The sequence below is a fragment of the Indicator indicator genome, chromosome 36, assembly GCF_027791375.1.
Source record: "Indicator indicator isolate 239-I01 chromosome 36, UM_Iind_1.1, whole genome shotgun sequence".
Classification (NCBI taxonomy): Eukaryota; Metazoa; Chordata; class Aves; order Piciformes; family Indicatoridae; genus Indicator; species Indicator indicator.
This window is the reverse complement of record NC_072045.1, coordinates 2,316,119-2,341,652: the sequence shown is the minus strand read 5'-3', so window position 1 is coordinate 2,341,652 and position 25,534 is coordinate 2,316,119. Positions and strand designations below refer to the sequence as shown.

Here is a 25,534-nt window from a genome sequence, read left to right as displayed (position 1 = left end):
GCCTGGCTCAATGAGGGTCAAAGCAAGGTGGCCCCTTGGAGCTGTGGGTTGGGGTTTAACTCGGGCAAAACCCCAGCTGGCAGAGCTGGAGAGAGGAACCAGCCCCACCCCAGGCCCCTCGGCTGAGGGATGCTCAGGACTGAGAGGAGTACTGCTTCTGAAGGGGGTTCTCCACCTCTTCCAGCCTGTGCTCGAGAGAAAGGCCTGGGTGAAGGTGCCCAGGTATGGGTGCCTGATGGCTGCCCCAGGAGGGGGCTGGGGCTGGCGGGGGGGAGTGGGGCCCCTGCTCCACAGGCCGGCCCCTGCAGCTGTTCCCACGGGGACACCCTTCACTCGGCTTCTTCCGAGTCATACTTGAGGTCCTGGAGAATTTCGCTGATTGCCTCAATGGTTTTAATTAGCCTAGAAGAGTGGATGGAAACTATAAATAAAGGCCATATGGAGCATATTAGCCAGGCCCCGCGCCTGCCCCGCGCTGTTTATGAAACACTCAGCCCAGGGAGGCCGAGGGGACCGCGGCCATGCGGCATCGCCAAGCCCTCCCTGGGGCTGCGGCTGAGAGCGCTTTTGAAGGCACCATCTGGGCCCCCCTGGGCTGCAAGGGGGGTGGAAATGTAGGGAAGGGGCTCCTGGCCTGGGTGAAGGGCAGATGCTGCCATCCTGGACGGAGGGGAGAAGCCACCACCTACTTGTGCTTGAGCTCCTGCACCTCCTGCTGATGGGCATCCACCTGGGGCTGGTCCTGTGCCTGCTGCTGAGCCAGCTGGAGCTGTGCTGTCTGCAGGGGGGACACAGTGGGAGATGGAGCCACCCCCCCAAATCGGGGGCACCAGTAGGACCCTCCAATGTCACAGCCCAGCACTCACCAGCTGCAGCTTCTCCTGCTCCCGCTCCTGGAGCCGGGCGAGGTGCTGGGCCAGGTCGGGGCGGGCGAGTTCATCCCGCAGGCGCCCAGCAATGCCCAGCACCTCCTGGGAGATGCCCCTGAAGGCCACCGTGACCTCGTGCACCAGCTGCCGGTACCGTGGGAAGTCATAGTGGGGGGCACTACTCAGGTATGCCTGGTGGCCCCTGGGGACAGGTTTGAGTTGGGGGAAGAAGCCACCATCACCACACAGGTCTGGACACTGGGGTGGCAGCAGCCCCTGGCTCCCATCCTGGTGCTGAGCTCCCTTTGCCACCCTGCCACAAGCAGCAGCAGGAGGGTCTTCCTGCCTGGATTTGGCAGCTCTCAATCCCTCCAGTGCCCAGCAGCTTCAGCCCTGGCCCAGCACAGGCTTGGCAGCTGCTTTTGGGGTACGATTGGGTCGTTTTTTCCCCCCTTCCCTCATCTCCTGCCCCCCGGGAAGTTCAGCATCTCCTAAAATTGACACAGGTGTGCCCCTGCCAGCTGCAGCCCCTCTGCTGCTTCCCTCCCAGTAGCCTCTCCCCATCAGGATGCAATAAAATCAGGACTGGGGGTTGGGTTCCTTGCTGGCACAGGTGCCCACTCCTGTCGGTGCCCATCCCTGTCGGTGCCCACCCCATGGTGCCGTACTCACTGCTCCAGCAGCCGGTAGGCCTCGACCCGCTCGCCCTGTAGCTCCTGCAGCCGCTGCAGCAGCACCCTCACGGCCTCCCCGATCTGCAAGGGGACAGCACGGCACGACAGTGCCACCGGCATGGCACAGAACCCACTGCGGGGGCTTTGCTCCAGTTAACCGGCTCAGGGTACAGCTGGCAGCCCCCGGGATTCTTGCCCTAGTGCTGGGGCCTCGAGTTTCCCCCTCCCGGTGGCGGTACCAGAACCCCGGCTGAGCCCGGCCGTAACGCCTGAGCTCAGCCCATCACCGGGATGCTCCACAGCCGCCACGGATCGGCACCGGGACCCCCCCACTCCCACGTCCCCCTCCCTGGCTCCTTGCCCACGCAAAGTACCCCCTGGCCACGTGCACCGGCAGCCCCCTCGGGCACACGCACAGGTAGCAGACCGGCACCGGGATCCTCCCCCCACCGGACACCAGGGCACGGGCAGGAGACCCCTCACCGGTCACGCGCGCACGCTACTGCCGCACACCGGGACACCCCCCCGGCCCCGGGTGCAGAGTGAACCCGGTCTCGGGCCGCCCCTCACGACTCCTACTCGAAACGACCCGGCCCCCACCCCGCCGGCCTGGAGACCCTTTCCCAACCCAGCCCCGCGCCCGGTGCCCCGGTTCCGCTCACCATGACCCGGCCCCGCCTGGAGCGCGCAGGCCCGGCGAGGAGCTGGGGCGGAGCGGAACGGCCTGCGCAGTTCCGCCGCCACCTGCAGGCACTCAGCGGTACTGCAGCCGCTTGCCGGGCACCTACCGGCTGCCCACGCGGCTCCCGGGCACGTATCCCTCCCTCCGCCCCCCCCATTGCAAACGGCGCCAATTTGGGCAAGAAACAAAACGCCAGGGAGCTGCTTGAGCTGCGATGCTTTATTGAGGGCGTGGCAGGGCTGCCGGCTCTACTTGACCTTCTTCTTGGGGCGCAGGTTGTTGGTGTGGCCACACTTCTTCTTGCGGCAGTTGACAGCGCGGGGGTGCAGCCGGGCATAGCACCTGGCCGGGGACAGGACACTAAAGCCTCCTTGCCCTGGGGGCAAGGCGCTGGGAGGAGGGTACCCACCTCGCAGAGGAGGGGACAAGGGGACAAGAGGCCAAGGGGACGTACTTGCGGCAGATCATTTTGTCACAGTTGTACTTCTGGGCAAGCTGGCGCAGGGAGGGCTCAATGATGCCCCCTCGCAGGCGCAGCACCAGGTGGAGAGTGGACTCTGAAAGAAGGAGACAAAGTTACCACGGGGTCGGGAGCAGCTGAAGTCTCTCTGAAACACAGCCCGGGCATGCGGGGGTACCTTTCTGGATGTTGTAGTCGGCGAGGGTGCGGCCATCCTCCAGCTGCTTGCCCGCGAAGATCAGCCGCTGCTGGTCGGGAGGGATGCCTGAGAAAGAGAAACCGTCACGGTAAGGCCGGCGGTGACTGCCCGCGGGGCGGGGGCAGCCTGGTTCCAGCGGTACCTTCTTTATCCTGGATCTTGGCCTTTACGTTCTCGATGGTGTCGTTGGGCTCCACCTCCAGGGTTATGGTTTTGCCTGTCAGCGTCTTCACAAAGATCTGCATCTTGGCACCGCTCGAGTCCTGTGGAGAGCGGCGGCCACGTCACCCCCGGCCGGGCCTTCACGGTGCCCTCGGTGCCCCAACCACCTCCCCCCGCCCAGGGCCCCGCCGCCGCCTCCGCGCCCGCCCCCAGCCGGGCAGGGGCCCTTTGAGCCCTCGATCCCGCTCCTGGGCCCAATCCCCTGCGTCCCCACCCCGGGATTCAGCCCCCCCAGCCCAGTCTGGGCCCAGGCCCCGCTCTCGGGCCCGGGGCCGGAGCTGCCCCGCGCGCACCCGCCGCCTCGCGCTAAGAAAGGGAGCGACCGGAACCGGAACCCTCCCGCGGTGCGTCACAACCGGCGCCTCGCCACCTCCCGCCTCCCTGCGCAGGCGCCAGCCGCCTCCGCTCCAACCGGCCGGGGCGCGACCCCACTGCTCCGGGAGCTGGCCCCAGACCGGTCCTTTGGCCCCGGGACCGATTCCACGGCCCCGACGCTGGGCCCAAGACGGTTTCAACGCCTGGAGACCGGTCCCAAACTGACACCGTGCACGGATCCAGGAGCGGCCCCGCTGCCTTAAAGCATCCCCACAGCCTCGCGACCGGGCCGACGCTGCCCCTGCAGCCGCGGCCTCCAGCCTCAATCTTCTCTTGGCCCCAGGCCAGGCAGCAGCCAGGGCGATCCTCTGGACATGGAGAGGATGCAGGGAGGGACCAGGCCGAGGCAGTCCCCTGTGAGGGCTATGCTGTGGTGAGAGGCAGGCAGGGACCAAAGGGAACTTGACCCAGGCCCTTTCTGCTGGCAGGAAATGTGGCAGAGCCAGCACAGGGCCTGCAGTAGCACAGACCTGCAGGTCAGCTGGAGCACTGGTGGGACCCCAAACCCAACATTCCTTAAGGAAAAGCCACCTGCATCCCAAATCAGCTTTCCTGCACCAAAATCTCCATCCAAGGTGGGAGTTTGCTGCTCAAATGAGGAAGGACAAGAAGTGTTTCAAACCCACATTTTACTTACTCACCCCAAAGCAAGCCACAGGGTTTATACCACAGTGGCAGTTTAGAGGCAGAAGGACACTCTGCTGCCCTCAACCCTCGCTCCCCTCACCCCCTCCCCACCCCCAAAAAAAAGAAGAAACACACAAATATAAATACAGGATAGAAAGTCCTGCAGGAGCTGCACACCTAGTCCAGGCCGTCGGCCGTGTCTTCGTCTGTGAGACTCTGTCCGTTGACAGCTGATAAATCATAGTGGCCCTGGGATAAATCCTCAAAATCCTGACTCATGGTGGGGGAGATGATGTCAGGGCTGGTGTCACAGGACTCTGTGCTCTGCTCAGAGGTAGCGATGGTGGTGGTGGTGCTTTTGGGTACGGGGTCAAAGTCGTCATCGTCTTCCAGGATGGGAGATTCGTGGATGTCTGGAAGGGAAGGACCAAACCTGAAGTGCTGCTGCAACACGAGACAAGGCACTGCCAGCGTGACACCAGGTAGGAGAGGTGCCCCAGCACAGCAGTTTGCTAATCACTGCCTTTAGATTTTGTCTGCTTGCAGCAGGAATCAGTAAGAAACTTGATGAAGAATAAATCAGCAGCTGTCTGAAACCTGCAGCTGCTTTGAACACAGTCAGGCAGCTTCCCAGGCTTTCAGCAGAGCAGCCTGGATGCCCCAGGGGCTTCTCCCGAAAGCCACCTCATGTGTCCTTAGGGAAAGGGACTGTTTGGGAAGGAACCCGACAGAAAACCTGCATCAGAAGGAATCACTCACTGCTGAAAGCCTCTGGGTACTGCTTTGCCAGCTTTCCTTTCAGTGTCCTGGGGAGGAGAGAGCAAAGTCAGTCCCCAGGGAAGCAAATCGATCAGAGCCAACTGCCCAGCCAGCTCCCTCTGCTCTCTGGACAAGGCAAATGAATCCCTGGGGGTTCCTTGGGCCTCCTGCCCACACCCCATCAGCATGCCAGGCAGTCCTCCATGTCCTGCTTTTCCTAACCATCCCTCCCAACGCCCCAGGGGAGCTCAAAGCACCCTGGCTGGAGCAGAACTCAGGAATCCCAAAGCTCTGGTGGCTGCAGCTCCTCTCCTGCTTCCTCCATGTGTTGCTTGGCCACATGTTTTCACCTCTCCAACCATTTTTCCACCTTGAACTCCTGCTTGTGTCCCGCTTTAACACCCTCACAGCCCACCTTTGGGCTCCACATTGTCTCACTCCCCACCAGCAGCCATGTCCCTGTTGCCCACCGGATCCTCCGGAAGATGCTGTCCAGATCCTTCTTCATTTCCACCAGAGTCTTGGTGTGGTGAAGGAAACGTTCATTCATCTGCTGCATGCGGACACTGGAGAGGTTGTTGAAGTTGAGCAGCATCTCATTGGTCTTCTCAAATCGATCCAACCTGCATGGAGGAAGCAAATGGAGCTCAGCAAAGATCTCATCAGGTTCCCGGTGCTGGGGTCCCTCGGGAGTCGGTTTCCCCAGGACTCACATATTTTTCTGGGCCAAGATGATGGCGTTGACGTCCTCCGCGTTGACCATGCCCAGCACCCGCCCGCAGAAGACCTGCGAGGCCGTGGGCTCCATCGCCACCTGCGGGACCGCGAGGAGTGGCTCAGCCAGGCGGCGGGAGTCTCCTGTGCCCCCGGGACCTGTAGGGGCACTCGCTCTGCCGTGCCATGCTGCCGATGCCGGAGCTAACACGCACGCACACGTGCCCAGTCCTCGGCCAGCCCCACGCGCACCCACCGGTAAACGGGGTCCCCCCTGCCCGCCCACCGCCTCCCGGTAGAACTGTCCCGGGCTCCTCTAGGGCAACGCGGGCCTAGACCCTTCCCAGTGACCCCGGAGGCTCCCGCCGGCAGCGCCCGCGCACCTGGGGGAGTCTGTCCTGCCGCTTCACATGACGGTAGCGGTAGCGACACCGGCAGCCGCACCTCGCTTCCGGGTGCGCGGTCACGGCGAGCGTGACCCTTGAACCGTCAGCGCGTCTTTGCGTCACGGCACCGAGCCGGAAGTAGTGGTGGTTGGCGAGACGGAGAGGTTCATGACCACCATTCCCCGCGCCCTCGGGTGTCACGGGGCTACTCCAGTGCCAGTACCGAGATTCCTGGACACCCCTACGCCATGACCGCACCGCTCGGAGCCACCATTCACTCGCCGAGGTCCCTTTAAGACAGCGCCGTGTCCGTCCCAGCGCTTCGCTGACGAGCATTCTCCTCAGCCAATTGCGTCAGCGTAGTGGGTGGTGTCGGTCCAATACGAGCGGCGGGGCTGGGCTGGCGACCGCGGGTTCGCGGGGTCAGGTAGGAGCGGCGGGGAGCGCGCGGCTGTTGCTAGGGGGATTCCCAGCGCGTGACGGTGACGTGGGGGTCCCGCGGGCGGGGGCGACACCTGGCGGCGGGGGGTGCGTTGGGGCGGCCCCTCGCGGTACCGGGCCGGGGCCGCGGCTCCTCGCTAGTGGCCTGCTCTCTCCCCGTGGCTGCATCTCTAGCCCCCGGGGCCAGCGGGATCTCCCTAGCCCGAGCTGCGCATCGTCTCCGGAGGACCCTGGGCCTGGCTCCCGGCTGTCGGCCTCGTCCTGTTCTCTTCGCGGTAGGTGTAGGCCTGATCTGCGTTCTCCCTCCTCTCTCCAGGTTGCTCCACCGCGATGGCCTCCAACGGGGAAGAGCAAAGGAGCGGCTCCCCGAACCGAGCAGGCACCGGCACCGAGCCATCACCCACGGCTGACGCCGCTCAGCTGGACACGACAGAAGATTTTGAGGTCCTGGAGGAAGAAGAGGAGGAGGAGGACTTGAGCGAACTGCCTCCCCTGGAGGACGTGGGCAGGCCACCTGCCCCACTGCGGGAGGATGCTCAGCCTGCAGGGGAAGCAGCTGAGGACCCCCAGGAGTGGGTCGATGTTCTGGGTAGGAGCCTGGGGCAGGAGGGCACTGGGCTTGCAGGGCTTCACATGTTCCCCGTGGCTTCACCGGTGCTCCCCACACCATGGAGGCCAGGCAGGGGTCAGAGCAGGGTGGTAGGAGTGAGGCTTTTCTTTCCCAGCCTTGGCCTAACCCACCTCCTGCTTCTCCTTGCCCAGGGAGCGGTTTGCTGAAGAAGACGACACTGGTGCCGGGGCAGGGGGTGGACACTCGTCCCCGCAAGGGCCAGGACGTGACCATCCGGCTGAAGGCCAGGCTGGAGGATGGCAGTGTGGTGGAGGAGGACCCTGCCCTCACCTTCACACTGGGGGACTGCGATGTCCTGCAGGTCAGGGCTGGCTGGGAGGAGGCTTGCTGGGCTTCCTCGCCTCGGGGTGCAGGGAGGATTTGGGGTTGGTGATGTTCCTGTTTGTGGGTCAGAAGCAGCTCCTCTGCCCTTGCTTTAAACTCCCTCCTTACGACATGGTTCTCTGCAGGCCCTGGACCTGTGTGTGCAGCTCCTGGAGATGGGGGAGACAGCTCTGATCCAGTCGGATGCAAAGTACTGCTATGGTGGTCAGGGCAGGTGAGCTGGGATGGCTGTGTGGGGCAGGGTGGCCCCAAACAAAGCAGTAACAGTTGTTCCCTCTACTACTAGTGACAGCCCAGTCAGCCACAGCTTCATGAGCAGAACGAAGCTTGGATGGAGCTGCCAGCATGTCCTACCTGGGGGGAATGATTTGTACCACACCCTGAGCTTCTGTGGCCTGCTGGGACTGGCAGAGGTGACAACAATGTCAGAGCTCTGTGCCCTTCTCTGTGCAGGAGCCCTGACATCCCACCCAACGCGGCCCTCACCCTGGAGGTGGAGCTGCTGGCAGCTCAGGATGGGCCAGACCTGGAGCTGCTCAGTGGGAAGGAGAAGGTGGAGCTGGCCAACCGCAAGCGGGAGCGCGGCAACTTCTTCTACCAGCAGGCAGACTATGTGCTGGCCATCAACTCCTATGACATTGCCATCAAGGTCATCAGCTCCAGCTCTAAAGGTACCTGCTCCCACCCAGCCAGGGCCACCTGGGCTCCCTCCCCACTGCAACTCATCTCTGGCGTCTTTGCAGTTGACTTCAGCCCAGAGGAGGAGGCCGAGCTGCTGGATGTGAAGGTGAAATGTCTCAATAACCTGGCAGCCTCTCAGCTGAAGCTGGATCATTATGAGGCAGCTCTCAAGTCCTGCAACCTCGTCCTGGAGCACCAGCCAGGGAACATCAAAGCTCTCTTCCGAAAGGGCAAGGTGAGGCCAGGCATGCAGCTGGCACTGCTGCCCCTTCTCCGTGGGGTGGTGGAAGCCTGGGCTGAGGGCAGAGCTTGGCTCCATCCCTATCTCACCTTTCAGGTCCTGGCTCAGCAGGGTGAGTACAGAGAGGCCATCCCCATCTTAAAGGCAGCATTGAAGCTGGAGCCTTCAAACAAGGTAGGCAGCTGTGTGTCACCAGTGGTCCTGCTGGGCTGGGTGTCTGCAGGGCTCCCCGTGCTTGCCCATATCCCTGAAAATCTTGGTATCCCCCCATAACTGTTTCCATCTTCACCCATGAAAGGGCCTGGGCAGCTGTAGGGTGATGCACAGCATGGTGAAATGTCTGAGCTGAGCTGGGCTGGTGGCTCCCTGAGCTCTGTGCTGTGATCTGTGCCTGTGCTGTCTCCCTTTAACCTTCGGTCCTTGTGGTGAGAGGAGTCCCTGCCAGCCCAGCAGCCATCTGCTTGCATGGTCCTGGCTGCTCCAGCTTCCCTGGGTGGCTCCAGCAGCTCCTGCCATGACTGCAGGAAGCAGAGCCCAGGCCCTGCCAGACTGGCCCAGCCAGCAGCCTGGAGCGTGACTCAGTGGGTAGCAGGAGCAGCCCAGACCTCAGTCCAGCACCCAGGCCAGGGCGAGATCTGGGTGAGGAATTTCCTGTTGGTTAATGATCAGCTGCAGGACTGGAGCCTCAGGAGAAGTCAGCAGCGAATGGCCCCAGTAGGAGCAAGCCTGGGCAAGCAGGGGGAGAGGCAGGGAGGTGCTGCCTGCAGGGGGCTGGTTCTGCAGATGGCATTTAGTCCTCGACTGGGTCTGGAGTTTTACCCACCTCTTCTCTGGGAATTTCACCAGACCACCATAGTTTGTGCCATGATCTGGTGTCAGCAAGCAGGTGCAATAGCAGGGCTGGTGGTCCTCATGGGAAGGGTGAGCAGGATCTCAAAAGCCTCCCCTTGGCAGTGAGGTCAGGCTGGGCAGCGGCCGTGCCCAGAGCAGCTCCTGCTGCGTGTCTCCAGAACATCTCTGTCAGTGGGGTGGCTGGTGCTAGTCCCAGGAATGAAGCTTTTAATTGGAGAGGGCTGACAAAGTGCCTGGCAGTGACATCACCACTCCAGCCACAAGGGCAGCAAATTACTGAGCTCCCAGCTGACTGCTGGCACTTCCAAGGAAGTGGCAGTGCCGCTCCAGACGCGCGTGGGTGAGTCACAGGCTGCAGACTGGAGCAGCCCTGGGCTCCACCTGCCTGGGATCAGCACAGCTCTGGGCACCACCTGCCTGTTACAGGCCAACAGCTACTGGGTTCCCTTCTGCCAACCCCCTGGAGAAATCCCTTGTTCTGGGAGCTGGGGGATGCCAGCCCTGGGGAGCTCAAGGGTGCCTTCAGGTGCTTTGCACCCTCCAAAATCTCATGTTTGAGGCAACAGTGCCAAGGTGTCAGTGTGGTGAAGTCCTGGCTTGTGTCTGGGCGAGGCAAGGACCAGACCTGCTGTGGTCTGGTGGTGGTGTTTCCAGGAGCCATCCCCAGCAGAGGGCACAGTTAGGCCATGGCACCAGGCAGTGGTACCACTGTGGCCTTCATGCTGCTGGGCACAGCTGGTGGTGCCATACTTGGCTGGCCAGTGCCTCTCACTGCTTTTTGGGAGCCTCAAGAGTTGAGTGCAGGGCATGGAGCTTTCTCCTGCAGCTGCAGCCAGTGCTTGGCACAGCCAGGCAGGTACTGGCACGCTCCTCAGCCTTGCTGCAGCCCTTTTGCCCAGCCTACATCCAAACAGAAAGGTGAGAGAGCTTGGGCAGGTCTTTCCCCAAGGCAGGAACTTTGCTGACTCCATTAAAGGATCAAATCCTTCTTGTGATGTCTGGCACCAGCCCTGAGCAGTGGGAGCAGCTTGGGTGGCCAGAAAGGAGAGGGGGACACTCAGGGTGTCTGATGCCAGCCCCTCAGTGCAGGGAGAGTGGCAGGATCAGGCTGTCAGCACCCCTGGCTGCTTTTAGGCTGTTTCATAAAGCTCCTGCATGGCCCCAGGCTGATCAGACCTGCTGGTGGTGGCACTCTGGTCCCCCCAGGGCTGGTAACAGCAGCACCATGCACCCCTCCCCAGACCATCCACGCTGAGCTTTCCAAGCTGGTGAAGAAGCACGCGGACCAAAGGAGCCTGGAGACAGAGATGTACAGGAAGATGCTGGGGAACGCCAGTGCTGCCAGCACCCCTGGCAAGTGCAAGGACAAGCTGCCCTGGGTAAGGGCTGGTGCTGCCCTGCTGTGGGGTGGCAGAGTGGCTGCGGGCACCCCTGGGCTGGGGAGGGTTGGGTTAGTGTCCCCTGAGTCACTGGGGGTCAACACTGCCCTGCTCCCAAGCAGGGGCATGCTGATGTGACCCACAGCAGGGCTGTATCAGGGCAGCCTGCTGGGAGCTGGGGAGCCACGCTCTGGCAGCCCTGCCAGGAACACACCAGAGCTGTGGCTGTGCTGCTGGCTCCGTCCACCGGATCCCGGCGTTGCCAGCTGGAGGCTCTGGACTTTGCTCCCAGCTGCTGCGCTCTGGAGCCAGTGCAGCACACTGTCCCTTACGACGTGCAGGGCACCGGGCAGCGCCACGCCAGCCTTTGCCTTTTTGGGCTCTGCCGTCTGGGATGGGTGCTGGGTGCTCAGTGCTGCCCCGCAGCCCCGCGCCGGCATGGGCAGGGCTGCCCGGCCCCGGAGCCAGCCCCGCTGCCCCCGGCGTGGCCCCGCTCCGTCGGGTGTGCAGCCATCCTTGTGCCTGCCGTCACCTCCTCGCTCTCTCCTCCTCAGTCCATTCCCTGGAAGTGGCTCTTCGGCGCGACCGCCATCGCCCTCGGCGGGGTGGCATTGTCCGTGGTCATCGCGGCCAGGAACTAAGGATGGCAGCAGGGTTGGCCCCGTGGCACAGGACCTGTGCCAGATTGTGCCTCTCTCCTTGGGGCTTCCCTGGGGCTCCACCGACGCCTTCCCATGGACTCGCAGTTGCTTTCTCTGCCGGAGGTGCCAGATTCCTCTCTTGATGTCCCCCCCATAGCCCTCTCAGCGCAGGGGCAGAGCTGCAGGCAGAGCAGAAACCCCCAAGCATGCTCCTGGCCCTCAGGGGCTCAGTGCCCAGTCCCAGGCTGTTGGAGGGGAGCAGGAGCTCCTGCACAAAGGTCTGCTGTGGCTGTCCCCAGCCCAGGGCACCCTGCGGGCACTGTGGTCCTGCTGTGGGCAGACGGGCAGGGGGCAGGCATGATGAGTCCCACGTGGGTATTGAAAGGGCATGGTGGGTCCTATGACTGGGCCCAGCTGTGCAGAGGTGCCATGGGGCATGAGCAGTGAGATTCCCTGTGCCTGGGGGCTGCCAGCCACTCAGCCCTCTCCAGGCCCCCACACCCCTCAGCACTTCCCAGGCCATGCAACGTCCAAAGAAAGCCAAAGAATCCTGTGGTGGGAAGGGTACAGGAGAGGAGCACTGGAGCTCTCCTCTCCAGGCTGTCTCTCATGGGTCCAAGCTTTTTGCCCTACAGCTTTCTCCAGCCTGGGGGCCTGCTGCTGTTCCTGTCTCAGCTCTGCTAACGGAGGGCAGGGGAGTCTTGTAGCACTGTCCTCCCACTCCCAAACCAACTGTGAACTTCCCAAATAAAGGACAATTTCCTTCGCGTTTTGCCCTCTTCATTGCTAGCAGAGTAGGGATGCTCCTCTTGGCTGTCCCCCCACCTCTTGCCACACATCCATGGCTGTAGTGGGGGCCACTGGAGGTATGGGGGGTATTTTTTTTGGACCCTGCACAGCTCTGCTGCAGCTGTGGCAGGAGGGAGCAGACTCCATTGCAGAGAATGATCCGGGGCTGGGGTTGCTTGGCTCTGAAGAGGCCTGGGAAGCACAGAGGTGTCCCATGCGTGCCCTCAGGCCCTACTCTGGGGCTGGGGGGAACCTGGAGCCTATGGACCCTGCCCTGGTGTGGGGGTGCCTGGGCATGCAGGCTCTACCTGGCAGGGAGATCCAGGCCCTGCTTGTGGCAAAGGCAGGTCCTGCCCAGGGACAGGGCGAATCCTGGGGCCTAGGGGCCCTGTCCTGAGAAGAAGAGGCCAGGAGGAGGCCTGGGCCTGCAGGCCCTGCCAGGGGAGGGCACACCCAGGCCGTACCTGGGGTGATGCCCGTGAGCCGGAGATGCCCGCCTGCCTTCCCCTGCCCAGGGTCCTCTAGCGCTGGAGGGCTACACCAAACCACCCTCCCCGCCATGCCCCGCGGCCCTGATTTACATATCCCCACCTTCTTCCTCAATTCTCCAATCCATCGCGGCTGCCGGCGAGGCTTGACTAATGGCAGAGCGCGCTGCCCACCTCCTCGCCCCAGCAACAGGCGCAGCGGATGGGCGGGGCGCGGCCGGGAGGGTCATGAATAATGCATAAAGGGGCGGGGCGGGGCGGTGGGAGGCCCCGGCGGCCCAGGCGCGGAGGGGGAGACGGTCCCAAGATGGCGGCGCTGCAGGCGGAGCGCGGGTACGGTCTGTCCTGCGGCCGCCTCGGCCGCGGCACCCGCGTCTCCGTCTTCCACGTCAAGCTCACGGAGAGCGCACTGCGCGCCTTCGAGAGCTACCAAGCCTGTAAGGTACGGGGTGAGGGGCGGTGGGCACGGCCCGGCGGTGGGCACGGCCCCGCGGTGGGCAAGCGGTGGCCACGAGGCCCTGGCCGGAGCCCTCGGGTGGTACCGGTGGGGTTGGCACCGGCGTCGGTAAGGGGGGAGGGGAGGTTTCCTTACCGAGTGGAGGGGGGGGGCGGCGGCCCAGTCCTGCCAATGCGGAGTGTGTGACGGGGGCGGACCCCGGTGGATGACCGGGGAGATTCGTGGACGGGGGGTGGGGGTGTGGGGCCCTCCCCGGTGAGGGGCTTGAGGGGGTGCGGGGAACTCCCGGTCTCATCTGTGCGAGTGACCGAGGAAACCGGAGTGGGGGAGGGGGGGCAGTCCTACTGTTGGGTAGCTGAGGGAGGCCGCAGGGGTCTCTCTTTACCTCCCCCCGGTAACGCCCCGGCGGTATCCCGGTTCCTTTCCGTAGTGTTTGGGGGGTCCCTGTGGGCTTCTTCCTTGGTGGGTGACCGGGGAGGGGTCAAGATCCTCCGGTGTATGTTTGAGGGGCACCGGGAGGTGCCGGTGAACCCCCCGGGAACTGCTGGGGGAATCGCAGTGTGTCGCTCCCCTCCCGCAGTGGCTGTCCGGGGGACCTGGGAGCCGAGGTCTCGGTGCCGTCTCCCGGTAGATAAGGGGCTGGGGGGGCAGGGCGGCTCTCGGCTCTGTTTCTGTCAATCCCTAGTGAGTGGCTGGGGAGGGGAGCGACGGTCACCGATGCTCCCTCCCCACCCCGTCAACGTGTGAGAGGGTGCGGCCCCCCCCCCCCCCCCTCGGTGAACGTGACGAGGGCCCGGGGGGGCCGGGCTGTCCCCGGGGATGTGTGGCTCTGGGGGTGGCGGCGTGGTTCCACCCCGGTGCTGGCATCCCGGGTTGGTGCGGGCTGGTCCCTTCCTTGCTGCCTCCTTCCCCGGAGCACCCAGCTCTGCGTGTCCCCCTCCCGCCGCCGCGGGGCTCCTGGGGAGGGGCACAAGTTGAGGCTGGAGCTGCGATTTGAAATTTCCAGATTGGCTTTTCTGAGATATTTCCTTGAAACGCATCCAGAGGGCTCATTAGGCAGGGAAACAGCAGCTGGCGGCGGGATGGACCCGGCAGGGACTCAGAGCTGCCCTTTTTGCTGGGATTTTGTTTGGTTCGTTGCTTTTTTAAATTTTTATTATTCTTTTCTTTCCACCTCTGATCCTGGGAAGAGAGAATCTGGCTCCTCACCTTGCCAGGGAGCTGAGGGAAGCTGGGAACCTAAGCCATTTGTCATGAGGAGCATCCGGCCTGCCAGCTCCTGTAGGATAAGCCATATGTTGTCACAACACTATTTTTAATTTAGGGTGTTGGTTACATCACAGCCCTGAATTGGGCAATTTCTGCATGAGGACGAAGGTAATGACTGTACCCAGGCTTTATCAACTTGTGCTTTAATGAGTGTTTATCAGCATGAGGAGAAGTCAGTGGCACTGAGTCCCTCAGCTGGGCTGACTTCAGAGCTGCTTTTTGGGTTTTCCTCTTAAAAGGAGGAAAAAAAAAAGAAAGAGAAGCTGGCAAGGAAAAGCTTTTCCTATAGATTGGAGCAACCTTCTTTTGGGACAGAGAGAGTAGGAAGGGTCTGGGCAGCTGTGTTAAATATTTTGGGAAGCTATTCTGAGTCCCTGTCACACACCAGCAGTGGTGTTTATTTTCTAAATGAAGTCTGCTCTCGGATTGTTTGGTGGCCAAGGGCCACTAATGAACTTCGCTTCCTTCACCGCCACCCAAAAGAGAAATAGTCAAAGGCTAGTGGTGATTAAATGGGCAGGAAGGGATAAGGGCAGAAGAGCTGCTTGTTTGTGCAGTGAATAACGCCACAATTAGTGGCTGTTAAACACATCTGCTCCTTCTGCAGTTCTATAAACAGTTTCTGCAGCCTGTGGAACATCCCAGCCCCGTCCCAGCGCCGCAGTGCCAGAGCAGCAGCTCCAGAGCACACCTTGGCAGCCTGGCTCGGGCCAGTCCAGGCTCTGGGTTCATTGGGGGCTTGCAGTAGGTAAATGGAAGAAATTTGCCAAGGCTCCTTCTGACTGGGCTTGGTTTGCAGTGTGGTGGAGGTGAGGGCAGCCTTGTGTAATGGCCTGGAATCCAGCAGCGCTCTTGGTGTCAGCTGCAGCCTGCCCAGCCAGGCCACCCCTGCACCATGGCTCTGTCCCTCTGCCAGGGAACAGGCAGGGCAGGGGCTTGGGTGGCTTTACTTGAGTTTGTTCTTGGTCTCATAATAATATATTGGGATTACATAATCCAAAACTGATCACCCAGCCGGGCCAGCTGGCCTGCTTGGAGTGTCCCTTGTGCCAGAGCAGTTGGGTTCTTGGTGTGGAGCTGCACCATGCCTGCAGCAGGGCTCTGCACAGAGATTGCTCTTCTGGAGGCTCTCCTGCTGGGCTCTCTCTGCAGTCCTCTGTGTCCTGGTGAAGAGATGATCACAGGTCCCTGTGTTGCTGCTCAGCCCTGTTCCAGCTTCTGGTTCTGTGTCATGTGCAGAGGCCATGGAGCTGCTGCTGAAGAGGTCCAGACTGAGCAGCTGCCAGCTCCTGGGGAGGGTTCCTTTCTGCAGTAGCAGGGGGGTTGTGCTCACCTGAAAGGATTACAGCTGAAAAACAACCCCAGGTTTACAGAGGTGACATTTGCAAGTGTCCCCTCTGCTCCTTGTGAAACCTCCTGCCCCCAGAACTGCTTCCCCAGGGTTGTGAAACGGGGAATGCTGACTGCTGAGCTCTGCAGCTGAAGGCTGAGTGGAGGCAAATGTATCTCAGGTCAGTTTGAACACTGCTGAAATGGAGCCTGGCTGGTGTGCGAGTTTAAACCAACTCCTGCTTCTCAGGCAGTGTAACCCAAGAGCAACTGGCAGTGCTCAGTGCTCCCTCTGGGGGTGTGTGCAGGCTCTACTTTGCCCTCCCCCCCCCCAGCCCAGGCCATGACTTTCCCTACAACTTCTGGTCTGCCTCCAGCTTCCTTGCTGCCCGTGTCGAGGTATGAGGGAGCTCCTTGTGCTCATACCTTGTTTTTCCCTCTCTCTCTCTCCTGGACCCTCTCTGGTGGGATGATACGTCTTCTCCCAGCACACCTGGATGTCCCCAGCAGGGGCATTCATCCCATGCTTCTCACCCCCATTTTTCTGGCAGTGTCAGGGTTTTTGGGGTCAGCAGAAATCTTCCCACACAATACCAAGTGACAAGGGAGGAGGTCCCTCAGCTTCTGCTGCTGCAGTGCAAGAGCTGATGGCAGTGCTGGAGTTGTTCCTGGCACCCTCAGCTGGGAATTTCCCGACTTTCAGGTATTTAAAAGCCCTCTTTGAGTCTTGAGGAGCAGGACTGGTGAGCTTGCATGATGGATGGTGGCTGCAGTCGCACACTTTTGATACCTGCAGCTGATGTGTTGACCTAACCGTGGCTGGCGGAGGCCAGGCTGGGCTCTACTGGGCCCCAGGGTGGCTTTGCTGGCAGCCTGGTGGTGTCAGGAGGATCTAAAGAGGGTTGTAGCAGCCTTGCTTTGGTCAGCACCAGCTGCAGCAGCTCAGCCACCTGCTGCTCCACTCCTACCCCTCTGCCCCTGCCACAGGGAGTGCTGTGAGCTGGGGCCAGTGCCTGGCTGCCAGGTGAGTTGTGGCAGATCAGATGCACAGATGTTTGCTGGGGGTTGAGCTAACTGCAGCACATTGCCCCCTGCTTCCCTGAGTCCTGCTGCCTGTGTTTGCTGTGCTCCAGGAGAGGTTTGGGTTAACTCCCCCCTGGTAGTCACTGCTTATCGAAGGAACTTTCTGGGGTTCTGCTTTCTGAGCAGGTTGTTGGAGAAGCCTTCATCTTGCTGTGTTTAAAGCAGGAAACACAAAATGAAGGCTCCTGCTGTCATCAGAGGGTCTTGAGGGTGATGCTGTTCCTGCTGACTGGGGAATTGAAAGCTGCTTGCAGGTGTCAGGAGGCAGCTTTTGAATCAGAGTTCATTGAATTATCTCAGAGCCCTTTTGCATCATCCCTGCTTTCCTGCAACCTGTTTTTTCCTGTCCCATTAATTCTCTGATGCTGGAGTCCGTCAGAACCGAAGCTCTTACGACATCAGCAACATGAGTCGGTGACAGGACCGCATGAATCAGAGGCTGGCTGAGAGGAAGCTGATGGCACACACACAGCTCCCTGCCATCAGCAGAATCGGGGCAGGCTCTGCAGAACTCGCTGAGCTGCTCTGCTCCTGCTAATCTGAGCCTGCTGGCACCTCCCGGCTGCAGGCAGGGGACAGGGAGGTGCTGGGGGCTGTGCAGGGAGCACTGCTCTGGCCCCCAGCACTTGCAGTGCTTTGGGGTAGCTGTTTCTCTCCCCATCCAGCCCTGGGATCTGCTCAAATTACAGATTCATCTCTGTACTTTTGAAATTGCATGGGGAGGAATCGTCTGTAATTTACATCTGAAGGGACCTTCAGTTGCTATGGGATTCAGTGGCAAATTAGAAACCCATTATGCTTTTTTTTTGTTTGTTTTTTTTTTTTCCCTGGTAGCAGAGTGCAGCAGTGGGGCTGACTCTGACACAGAGTCCTTGTGGCTGGTGGGGCTGCCCTGCAAGCAGGAGCTGCTTTGGGTCAGCCACTCCTACAGCCTGAGTCCCAGCAGGAGAGTTTGGGCATCAGTAGCTTTGTGCTGCAGCAGTGCTGGGGGAGGCAAGCCTGGAGGCTAACCCTTAGATTATTTTGGGGAGGCTGGGGTGGGTTTTTCTGAGATATGTGAGCAGGGTGTTTCAGTCCCCTCCTATCGGTGGCTCCAGCAGCTGGGCTGTGGTGATTGTATTCAGTCCCCACCTCGCTCTCAGCACGTCCTAGGACTGGTTTCTTATTCCACTGAGCAGCAAAGGGCAGAAGGGAAGCTGTTGGGATTCTCTTTACCTCTGTCTGTGGTGTATCTGACCAAGCAGAGCATGCTGAGAGGTCTCCTCAGGGCAGTCCCTCTCCCACTGACTTCTCAGCTGGGCACTGTGTGCTGCAGTAGGTCCTACTGCTCACCAGGCAGCTCTGGGGCCAGAAGCCTGCAGCTGATGCTCCAGCACCAGGGGCTTCCCTCCAGCACCAGGGGCTTCCCTCCAGCACCAGGGGCTTCCCTCCAGCACCAGGGGCTTCCCTCCAGCCCTCCTGGAGTGCCCTGCCCTGTTGGGTTGGGTTTTGTCAGGGTGCTGCTTGGGAGCTGTTAGCTCACTGTGTCGTGCTGACTGCTGGGAGAGCAGAGCAGCTCTTACTGCTGGGGAGGGTTGGTCTGAGGTCTGTTTAGGGGCTGCAGGTGTCACCTCCCCCAGGGCTGGCACGTTCCACACTGTTCCAGCATGGTGCTGCCTGACACAGGGCACAGCACCTCCAGATCCCTGCTGTTTGTGCACGTTGGAAAATGGGAAGGGACGGGCTGCCTGCGTCACTGCCCTGCTGCTTGGTGCCAGCTAATCCCTGGCAGGAGAATACATTTTGGCTGACTTGGTGCTTTTGCTGCTAATGCACAGGAGAATGCCTCTGGATGGACAGGGTGGCTGCAGGGCTATAGGTGGAGTGGAGAGGTGCTGGGTGCCTGGGATCCTCTGCCCAAAGCCCTCCCGTGTGACCCTGGTGCTGGTTTTGTTTGGGTTTGGGGGTCTGAGAGGAGGTGCTGAGGAGAGGGGAAAGCAGCCATCAGCTGGTTGTCATGTCAGGAAGGTGGAGCTCAAGTTACCTCTGAATAATTAAGGTGAATGCTGCTTCTGGAGCAGCCATTATGTGGAGTGGGCTCAGTGCTGGTGAAAAATAAGCAGTCTGCTAACCTGAACTGTGCTGAGCTTTGATCCAGGGTGGGCACAGAGGAGACAGCACCACAACAACCTGCCTTAGCCTGACTTAGATGCAAGGAGCTGGGATTTGCTGATAGGAGGTCTCTGTAGTAGCTCCTGTGTTGCTTAGGAACGTCCCATATGCAGAAGGCAACTTTCACACAGGTGGTAACCCAGGGCTGCCTTGGGGCTGGGGCTTTCCGAAGGCTTCATCCAGCAAGGAGCACCACAAAGCCCTCAGCAGTGGGTTTGCAGAGCAGTGCAGGGCCAGCAGGCTTCCAAAGGCAGCCCTGTGTGCACTGCTCCAGAGAAGACAGCCCAGGAGAAGCCCTGCTGCCTGCCTGGGGCTCTCCTTTCTTTACATTGGATTTGTGCCTCTTGGAATTTAAAGAAACCAGCACTTGTTTAGCTCAGAGCCACCACTCCTAAGCACAACTTGACTTAGCTGCCCACCTCCACCCACCTCAAGTCTGCCCTGACCTGGCACATTGTGGTGGCAGTTAACCCTCTGCTGTCCCCCTCTGCAGCAGAACCTCTCTGGGCTTCTGCTCCCCAGCAGAGAATGCCTCAGCCCAAGGCACTTGTGGAAAACTGAGGCCAGCTGCCACCACCAGTTCCTCTTTATTCTCCCATGCAGAACCTGCAGCCAGCCAGGGAGCTTCAGGCATGGTCCTGGGGCACAGTGCTCTCTGCAGGGGAGCAGGGCATGGGCTGGACCAACATCTCCAGGGGTGGTCTGTGTGGCATTGCCAGCAGATCTGGAGCTGTGCTGCTGACCTCAGCCTCTGGTCAGACCACGCTGTTGGGTTTGACAACAGACACAGACTTCAGGTTGGTGTCCACGTGTGCTGGTGGTCCACAGGCACCCTGCAACTTCCCAAGCCCAGCTGGGGGCCTAACCCTTTGCAGCCTTTGGGTTTCAGCAGCACAAACATCCTCTTGGCTGCCTGGCTCACACACTCAGCCTGGTGTAGCTTAGCTGCTAGACCAGGCTTTGTTAAGAGCAGCCACCTGCCACCCGTGGCTGTTCCTCATGTCCTCAGTGCTGCCAGGAGACCTGAGTTGTCCTTATTCAGCAGGAGCAGCCATGTTTTACTGGAAAGCCTCCCCAGGAGCCCAGCAGGACTGACTGGATGCCAGCTCAGCCCCTCTGCCTGTGCCCAGAGGAGCCATACTTTCTACAGCTGAGGTGGAAGACACTAATTTAATCTTTCTTCTATATTCTTCCCCACTGAGGGCCTGTTCCATGATGGGCTGCAATCAATACATTATGTGCCAGTTGTGGTTCTTTGAATCATATTTCCACATTTCAGTGTCTAGACTTTGTGTTTGTGTGAGTTGTGTTGTACCTTTCCAGCTCCAGCGCTGGTTTCAGTTGTTTTTGGCTGCTGGCTTCTCGGAGAGAACCAAGCAGGGCTGTGTGTCTGTCTGTCCCAGCCCTGAAAAAAAGAGGGGAGCAAGAGAATTAGCAGAACTTGGTGGCAAAGGAGCTTAACCCCCTGCCCTGATTTTCTGTCATCTGTGTGTGGAGGAGCTGGGTTCTGCTGTTGGGTGACTCTGGGCAAAAGCAAGGAGCAGCCACTGGTGGCTGGGGGTAAGTCTCTCCCTGCTGCTCCTTGCACTGGGGAAACAGGGCTGGTCTTGGCACAGGCAATCCAAGCTGGAAAAAATGAGGATGCCCCCAGTAGGAGAACCAAAACCTTGAGGAGCCACAGAGTAAAGGGCACTGGGTGAGGGTGAAGCAGTTTTCTAACTGCCTGCAGCTCCTGGGCTTCATTTTCAACCAGCAGCTCTCTTGCCCTTGCAGGTACTCAGGGCTTGGAGGTGATTTTAGATGTGACCAGGAGAGAGTTCCTCTGTGATGCTCTGAGGAGCTGATAGTGCCAGGGACCCACTCACATTAACCCTGCTGTGAGCAGAGGCCAGGCCAGGCTCCAGGAAGGCCCCCAGGAGCTCAGGGGCAGGTTGGGCTGTGCAGGACACAGTGTACACATGAGCTGGGATGGGAACACAACTCCTGCTGTCCTGTGGATCAAGCAGTGGAAGAAAACCCTATCCCCAGCTCCTGATGAACCTGTGAAGCTTGCTGCCCTCAGCTGTGGAGGGCTTAGGTGCACCTGCAGGGCAGGCCAGGTTGGTCAGGAGGTGTGCAGAGAGCCGAGGCTGTGGCTGTGGCTTCTCCAGGCAGCGCTCCTGCGTGTTGGCCTCTGGGCTCCTCCCCTGCTGGTCCAGGCCCTGCAGCTGCCCCAGCCTGGCTTTAGCTCTCCCAGGGAGCTGAGCTGCACACAGCAGTGTAACTTCTTCCATCCCTCTCGGATCCAGTGCTCACTGGATGCTTTTGGGAACCTGGCATGGGCGGAGTAGCAAGGAAGCAAATTTTTCCACCCTGCCCGAGCTTGGGCAAGCGGAAATTGTGCTTGGGAGCCATATAAGGAGCCAGGCAGCAATCCCTGGGCTTTACCTCTCCATGGGCAGGCTGCAGGAGGGAGCAGCCCTTGCTCACAGGGAGAGCTGAAGGGCTGCTGGCCCTTTGAAGTTGTTCCCTCTGCGTCTGCCGGAGGTGTGGCAGTGCTGGGGCAGACCTGATTAGGTGGCAGCAGCTCATTACCTGCCTGAGCTGTGGGGCTGCAGCACCCCAAAGCAAGGTGTGAGCTGTGATTCAGAGTGAAGCTGCTGGCAGGTGAGGAGCTGGGACAGGGCTGGGGCAGGCCAGAGCCTGGCAGCTTTGTCATGGGTGGCTTCAGTTCCTTCAGCAGCGTCTGCTGGGGGGAACAGGCAGGGCTCTGCTCCTCAGCAGTGGTTCTTGTGGCCTTAACAGAGGTTTGGGGAAGCACTGGTGGCACCTCTTGATGCTTCCAGGTCTGTTCAGCTGTCAGAGCTGCTGGAGGCTGAATCCTGACCTCTGCTGCTTCTTTCAGAGTTAAGAACAACTTCTGCTCCCATAAATAGTCCCTTAAGAAGTGCGTGGGAGCTCTCCTGGTCAATTTCTTCTGAAAAGTGCCTGCAGTGACACCTGTGACAGTGACCTTGCTCTCTGCCTGCCCCCTGTGGGCAGCCCTGTTTTGATGGGAGCACTTTGGTGCTGCCCACAAGTTCAGCTTCCTTATCTCCCACTAGATACTCAGGAAGAAAGGAACCCTTTGGTTATCTGTGCTCCCCCCTGCTTTTCAGGGTCAGGAGCTTTTGGTAGGGAAGTTGCTGCTGCTTCTGTTTGCTGCTGCTGCTGTGAGAGCCACGTGCCTCGGTGAGGTCCATGTTCCCTCTAGCCACTGATGAGGTGAGGGTGGCTGATGTGCAGGTTCTGAAGCTGCTGGGTCCTCTGCACCTCAGAGGTGGCCTGAGATATGTGGTGGATAGCTGCCAGCCCTCGCCCTGACTGCAGGAGGGTTTCTCTAGAGGAGAGGGATGCAGCCAAGCATCCTCTAATGAAGCAGCTCTTCCAGGCTGGAGGCTGGGAGCAGAGCAGGTGCTGATGAAGAGTTCCCACACAGCAGCTTTTCACCTTTGGAAGTGTGGGAATGGGAAGGGAGGTGGTTAGTAATGGATAAAATCAACCAAGTTCAGCCTTTCTGAACAGAACTGGGCTGGCTCAGAGCTGTTTGGAGCAGGCACTTCAGCTGACCTGGGGCTCAATGCTGACCAAAAGCAGCCGCAGACATTTTTCCATGGGTTGATCCCAAGGTGGTTTGTGAATCGTTAAGGACTTACTGCATGAGAAGGGAGCAGTGGGGATCCCTGCCTCAGAAGCTAGGCCACTTTCCTTTTGGGGCTCTCACCATGAAGGAAACAGAGAGATGCAGTGCCCAGGAGGTTTGGTGCTGCAGTGGCAGGAGTGCTGCCATGGCCTCCCTGCCAATTCTGCCCTCGTTTGTACCAGGGATGTGTCTGATGCAGGTGCAGCCTGCATCTCACTGCAGGTTTTGGCTCCCTCCCCCCATTAAGGCCACTGCACTCCACACAGAGGCCTTTAGCTTGTCATTAAGGCTGAATTTATGGCCAGTGACAGCAGGAAGCTGCACTCTGTAATGCTGAACTCAGATGGACTCAGCAAAAGCAGAGCACTTCAGCAGACTGCAGCCTGCACAGGTTGATGGATTTAGACCCCAAGCCCTGGGCAGACACTGGAGAGCCAGCTCAGGGCCACACCACTGCTCCTGCATGGCTGAATGAGAGGAGCTGCTGCTGTCCCCTGACAGGCAGGAGAGCTTCTGTCCTGTGTGAGGTCTCTCAGGAGGTTTGGGCCTGGGAGTCCTTTCGCAGCTGCGTGGCCAGGCTGTCCTTGGGCAGCAGGGGAATGTTTTCCCTCTTCTTATCAGAACATTCTGCCTGTTCATTTCTGGGGTTTGGTGTAAGCTGAACTTTCATAGGTGCCCTTGTGGGGAGCCAGGCAGCATCTGAATGCTGAGCAGGAGGCCTTGCCAGTGCAGAAGAGAGTTCTCTTTCTTCTGCTGTTTGTCACTGTATTTTTGGAGCAGGTTTGTTACCGACCAGCCTGGCAGTGCAAACAGAGGCAGCTGGAACAGGGCAGGTTCTGTGCTGCTGGCTGGAGGAGAGGCAGCACCTTGTTTAACTTGGTGGTGGCTTCTCCAGCCAGCTGCCTTCACTCTGCTGTGGGAGACAGCCAGTACCTGTGGGAGATGGTGTCAGGGGGAGGCTGCTGGCAGCAGGTGGGGAACAGCAGGGAGGGTGTGACACAGCCCAGGACCCACTGAGCTTAGTTCTCAGGACTTCCAGCTGGAGGGATTTGCAGGCAGCTCCTCTCAGTGCTAGGAGAACCTGGCATTTGTGATCCCGTCACCCCTCAGTCCCCCTTGGAGATGGTGGGAAACCACTGTGTCATCCCTGTGGTGTCCCCAGAGTCCTGCTCAGCTGGAGCAGCTCTGTGCCCGAGCCAGCAGCAGCCCTGTCAGAGCATCCTGCTGCAGCTCCTGGAGGGTGCTGGGGGCATTTCTCTGGGTTCCTTAGGGTGCTGGCTCTGGTTGTCATAGCCTTTTCCAGCAGGGCTGGCTCTGACTGAGGAATGTCTGAAGATCATCTTAAGCAGAGCTTTGGCAGATTGCTAATTATGCTTCCCTTTAAGTGTCAATAGGATAGAGCTGGGCACAAGGAGCAAACTGGCCCAGGCTTGTTTTCCTGGGCTCAGCAGTGTGAGATCTGCTCAGGGATGGCTGAACAGCTTCCTCAATACCATCTCTGTTGCCTTTCTGTAGTATTTTTGTTTTTCCTCCTGCAAGACAAGCAGCAGAGCTGTGGCAGATAAGCATCAGGCTGATGCTCCAGCAGCTCTTTATGAGTACCTAAGGAAGTGACCCAGCCCTGGTGTCTTCATGAGCACTGAAGTAAGGGAGGCCTGGGTGGGCACATGGGGTTCAGTTCTCTGTTTTCATGCAAAGATTGCAAGTGGAGAAAACACTCTTTGAAAACCCAGCCTGAGGGTTATGTTGTTCATTAACTGTGATCCCCTCCTGTTTGCCCTGTGATAAGCACAGTGCCCAGCACCGCTGCGCCCAGCACTGCTGCCCTCGCTGCTGCCCTTCCCAGAGCTGCTGCCTCTGTGTGCCCTGCTGCACTGACAGGTGGCTGGTTTGTTGTTGTTTTTAACTAAAATAAATGCAAATAGCCAAAACCTAGCTCTCCTAATCACGGAAGCAGGCTGCTTGCTTGGGTTTTGGTGTTTGTTGCTGTTTTTCCCTCTGTTCTCAGCAGCTTGGTAATGCTGGTGGTGGTACAAAGGTCAATTAAAGCTCTGCCATGGCAGGCCAGCAGCTCACTGCTTCTTAATGAGGCTTAAACCCAGCCTGGAGCTGCCTGCTGGAGTAGTTTGACTCTGGAGCAGCAGAACAGAGGGAGAACTGGGGTGGGATCACTGTACCCCATAGCTCTAACTACCCCCCCCCATCCTTGCCCTTCACTCATTAAGGAGGTTTCATTCTCCCCTTGATCTGCAGTTGAGCAGTGTCTGACCTCTGCCTTCTCACAAGGAAAGCAAGGAGCCATCTCCCAAAGTACACACAGGGGCTGCTGAGTGCTTCCTTGCTGTGCTTCAGAACCTGAATCTCTCCTCCTAGCCTTGGCTTCTTGCTGCCCCACAGCCACCACTCAGCCAGAGGGTGAGGAGGTGGATGGAGGTCCTGCGACACCTCGCTTACTTCATCCTCATCTTGCTCAAGCCCTTCTTCTGTCCCTCCTCCCCAGGATGTCACTTGCCATTGAACTGCAGCTCTTGAACCTCCAGTTCCTTGTTCCCTGAGCAGCTTCATCAGTAGTTTGAATATGAGGGCTTGAGCTCTAGTCCTGTTCCTCAGCACTTGAAGCTCTGGTACTGGAATTTCAGCACCTTCAGCCTCGCCTCAGCCTCTTCGTCTCTTTGACTGTTCTCCAGTTAAAACTAGGTCAGAAACAGCTGTCAGCTGCTGAGATTTCACTGTTCCTGTTCTCTGAGTTGTAACCCAGTGCTGCTGTGCTTAATCGCTCGCTTTAATGGTAGCAAATTAAATGTCTCCTCTTGCTCTGCACCAGCAGCCTGCCACAGTGAGCTGGGAAAGCTGCTCCAGAGAGCATCTTGGCTCTGAAAGCAGCCTTACCTTGACTGGGTCTGCAGAGGTGAATTATCTGTTTGTTGCATCCAGTGCCTGGGATGCCACAGTGACAGATTTTTTTTCTCCAGCAGCTCTGTACCTGTAGCTTTGCTGGCAGTCTGTGTGCAGGTTTCTCGCCGTAATTAACCAGCTTTGGGTGCTGGATGAGCAGCTTTGGAACCTGATGGGTGGAAGAAAAATAGCTTTAAAACAACAACAACAAAAAAACCCCAACCCAGCCACAGCAAGTAATTGGAAGGCAGCAGA

The 25,534-nt window shown here is 59.5% G+C and overlaps 5 protein-coding genes across 6 annotated transcripts in view; 2 read left to right on the top strand and 3 right to left on the bottom strand.

Moving 5' to 3' along the window:
* Positions 1-329: 329 nt before the first annotated feature.
* On the bottom strand, positions 330-1,663 carry REX1BD (required for excision 1-B domain containing). Its single transcript, XM_054396056.1, has 4 exons — positions 1,542-1,663; positions 867-1,071; positions 690-778; positions 330-402 (listed from the first exon to the last, which is right to left on the bottom strand). Exons 1-4 carry the CDS (start codon positions 1,661-1,663, stop codon positions 330-332), a joined length of 489 nt encoding a protein of 162 aa, XP_054252031.1.
* Positions 1,664-2,430: 767 nt separating this feature from the next.
* Positions 2,431-3,432, bottom strand: UBA52 (ubiquitin A-52 residue ribosomal protein fusion product 1). Its single transcript, XM_054396312.1, has 5 exons — positions 3,400-3,432; positions 3,027-3,147; positions 2,864-2,950; positions 2,680-2,782; positions 2,431-2,567 (listed from the first exon to the last, which is right to left on the bottom strand). Exons 2-5 carry the CDS (start codon positions 3,127-3,129, stop codon positions 2,474-2,476), a joined length of 387 nt encoding a protein of 128 aa, XP_054252287.1. The 5' UTR covers positions 3,130-3,147; positions 3,400-3,432; the 3' UTR covers positions 2,431-2,473.
* Positions 3,433-4,285: 853 nt separating this feature from the next.
* Positions 4,286-5,462, bottom strand: KXD1 (KxDL motif containing 1). The gene is made up of 3 exons (XM_054396053.1): positions 5,338-5,462; positions 4,868-4,914; positions 4,286-4,521 (listed from the first exon to the last, which is right to left on the bottom strand). Exons 1-3 carry the CDS (start codon positions 5,460-5,462, stop codon positions 4,286-4,288), a joined length of 408 nt encoding a protein of 135 aa, XP_054252028.1.
* A 127-nt stretch (positions 5,463-5,589) lies between these two features.
* FKBP8 (FKBP prolyl isomerase 8) lies at positions 5,590-11,904 on the top strand. Its single transcript, XM_054396310.1, is given in 10 exon segments — positions 5,590-5,675; positions 5,677-5,720; positions 6,725-6,997; positions 7,171-7,340; positions 7,489-7,577; positions 7,817-8,034; positions 8,107-8,279; positions 8,382-8,459; positions 10,379-10,516; positions 11,071-11,904. Coding segments are annotated over 10 exon segments (1,347 nt in total). The 5' UTR covers positions 5,590-5,598; the 3' UTR covers positions 11,158-11,904.
* An 837-nt stretch (positions 11,905-12,741) lies between these two features.
* Positions 12,742-25,534, top strand: part of ELL (elongation factor for RNA polymerase II) — a 46,342-nt gene continuing 33,549 nt past the window's right edge. For both annotated transcript variants that reach the window (XM_054396203.1, XM_054396202.1), the window contains exon 1: positions 12,742-12,876. In XM_054396203.1, coding sequence (XP_054252178.1) covers positions 12,742-12,876 — 135 coding nt within the window. The remainder of the gene's footprint in view (positions 12,877-25,534) is intronic.

What these genes read in the sequence shown, in the direction of transcription:
- REX1BD (XM_054396056.1), bottom strand. Translation starts at nt 1,663, where the DNA reads ATGCCGGTGGCACTGTCGTGCCGTGCTGTCCCCTTGCAGATCGGGGAG. An exon ending in GCCTACCGGCTGCTGGAGCA is followed by an intron (nt 1,072 to 1,541) that starts GTGAGTACGGCA and finishes ACCTGTCCCCAG; the next exon opens with GGGCCACCAGGCATACCTGA. An exon ending in AGCAGGAGAAGCTGCAGCTG is followed by an intron (nt 779 to 866) that starts GTGAGTGCTGGG and finishes TCCCCCCTGCAG; the next exon opens with ACAGCACAGCTCCAGCTGGC.
- UBA52 (XM_054396312.1), bottom strand. Translation starts at nt 3,129, where the DNA reads ATGCAGATCTTTGTGAAGACGCTGACAGGCAAAACCATAACCCTGGAG. An exon ending in CGACTACAACATCCAGAAAG is followed by an intron (nt 2,783 to 2,863) that starts GTACCCCCGCAT and finishes TCCTTCTTTCAG; the next exon opens with AGTCCACTCTCCACCTGGTG. An exon ending in GACAAAATGATCTGCCGCAA is followed by an intron (nt 2,568 to 2,679) that starts GTACGTCCCCTT and finishes GTCCCCGGCCAG; the next exon opens with GTGCTATGCCCGGCTGCACC.
- KXD1 (XM_054396053.1), bottom strand. Translation starts at nt 5,462, where the DNA reads ATGCTGCTCAACTTCAACAACCTCTCCAGTGTCCGCATGCAGCAGATG. An exon ending in AGCATCTTCCGGAGGATCCG is followed by an intron (nt 4,915 to 5,337) that starts GTGGGCAACAGG and finishes TCTCCTCCCCAG; the next exon opens with GACACTGAAAGGAAAGCTGG. An exon ending in GTACCCAGAGGCTTTCAGCA is followed by an intron (nt 4,522 to 4,867) that starts GTGAGTGATTCC and finishes CTTCCCTTCCAG; the next exon opens with ACATCCACGAATCTCCCATC.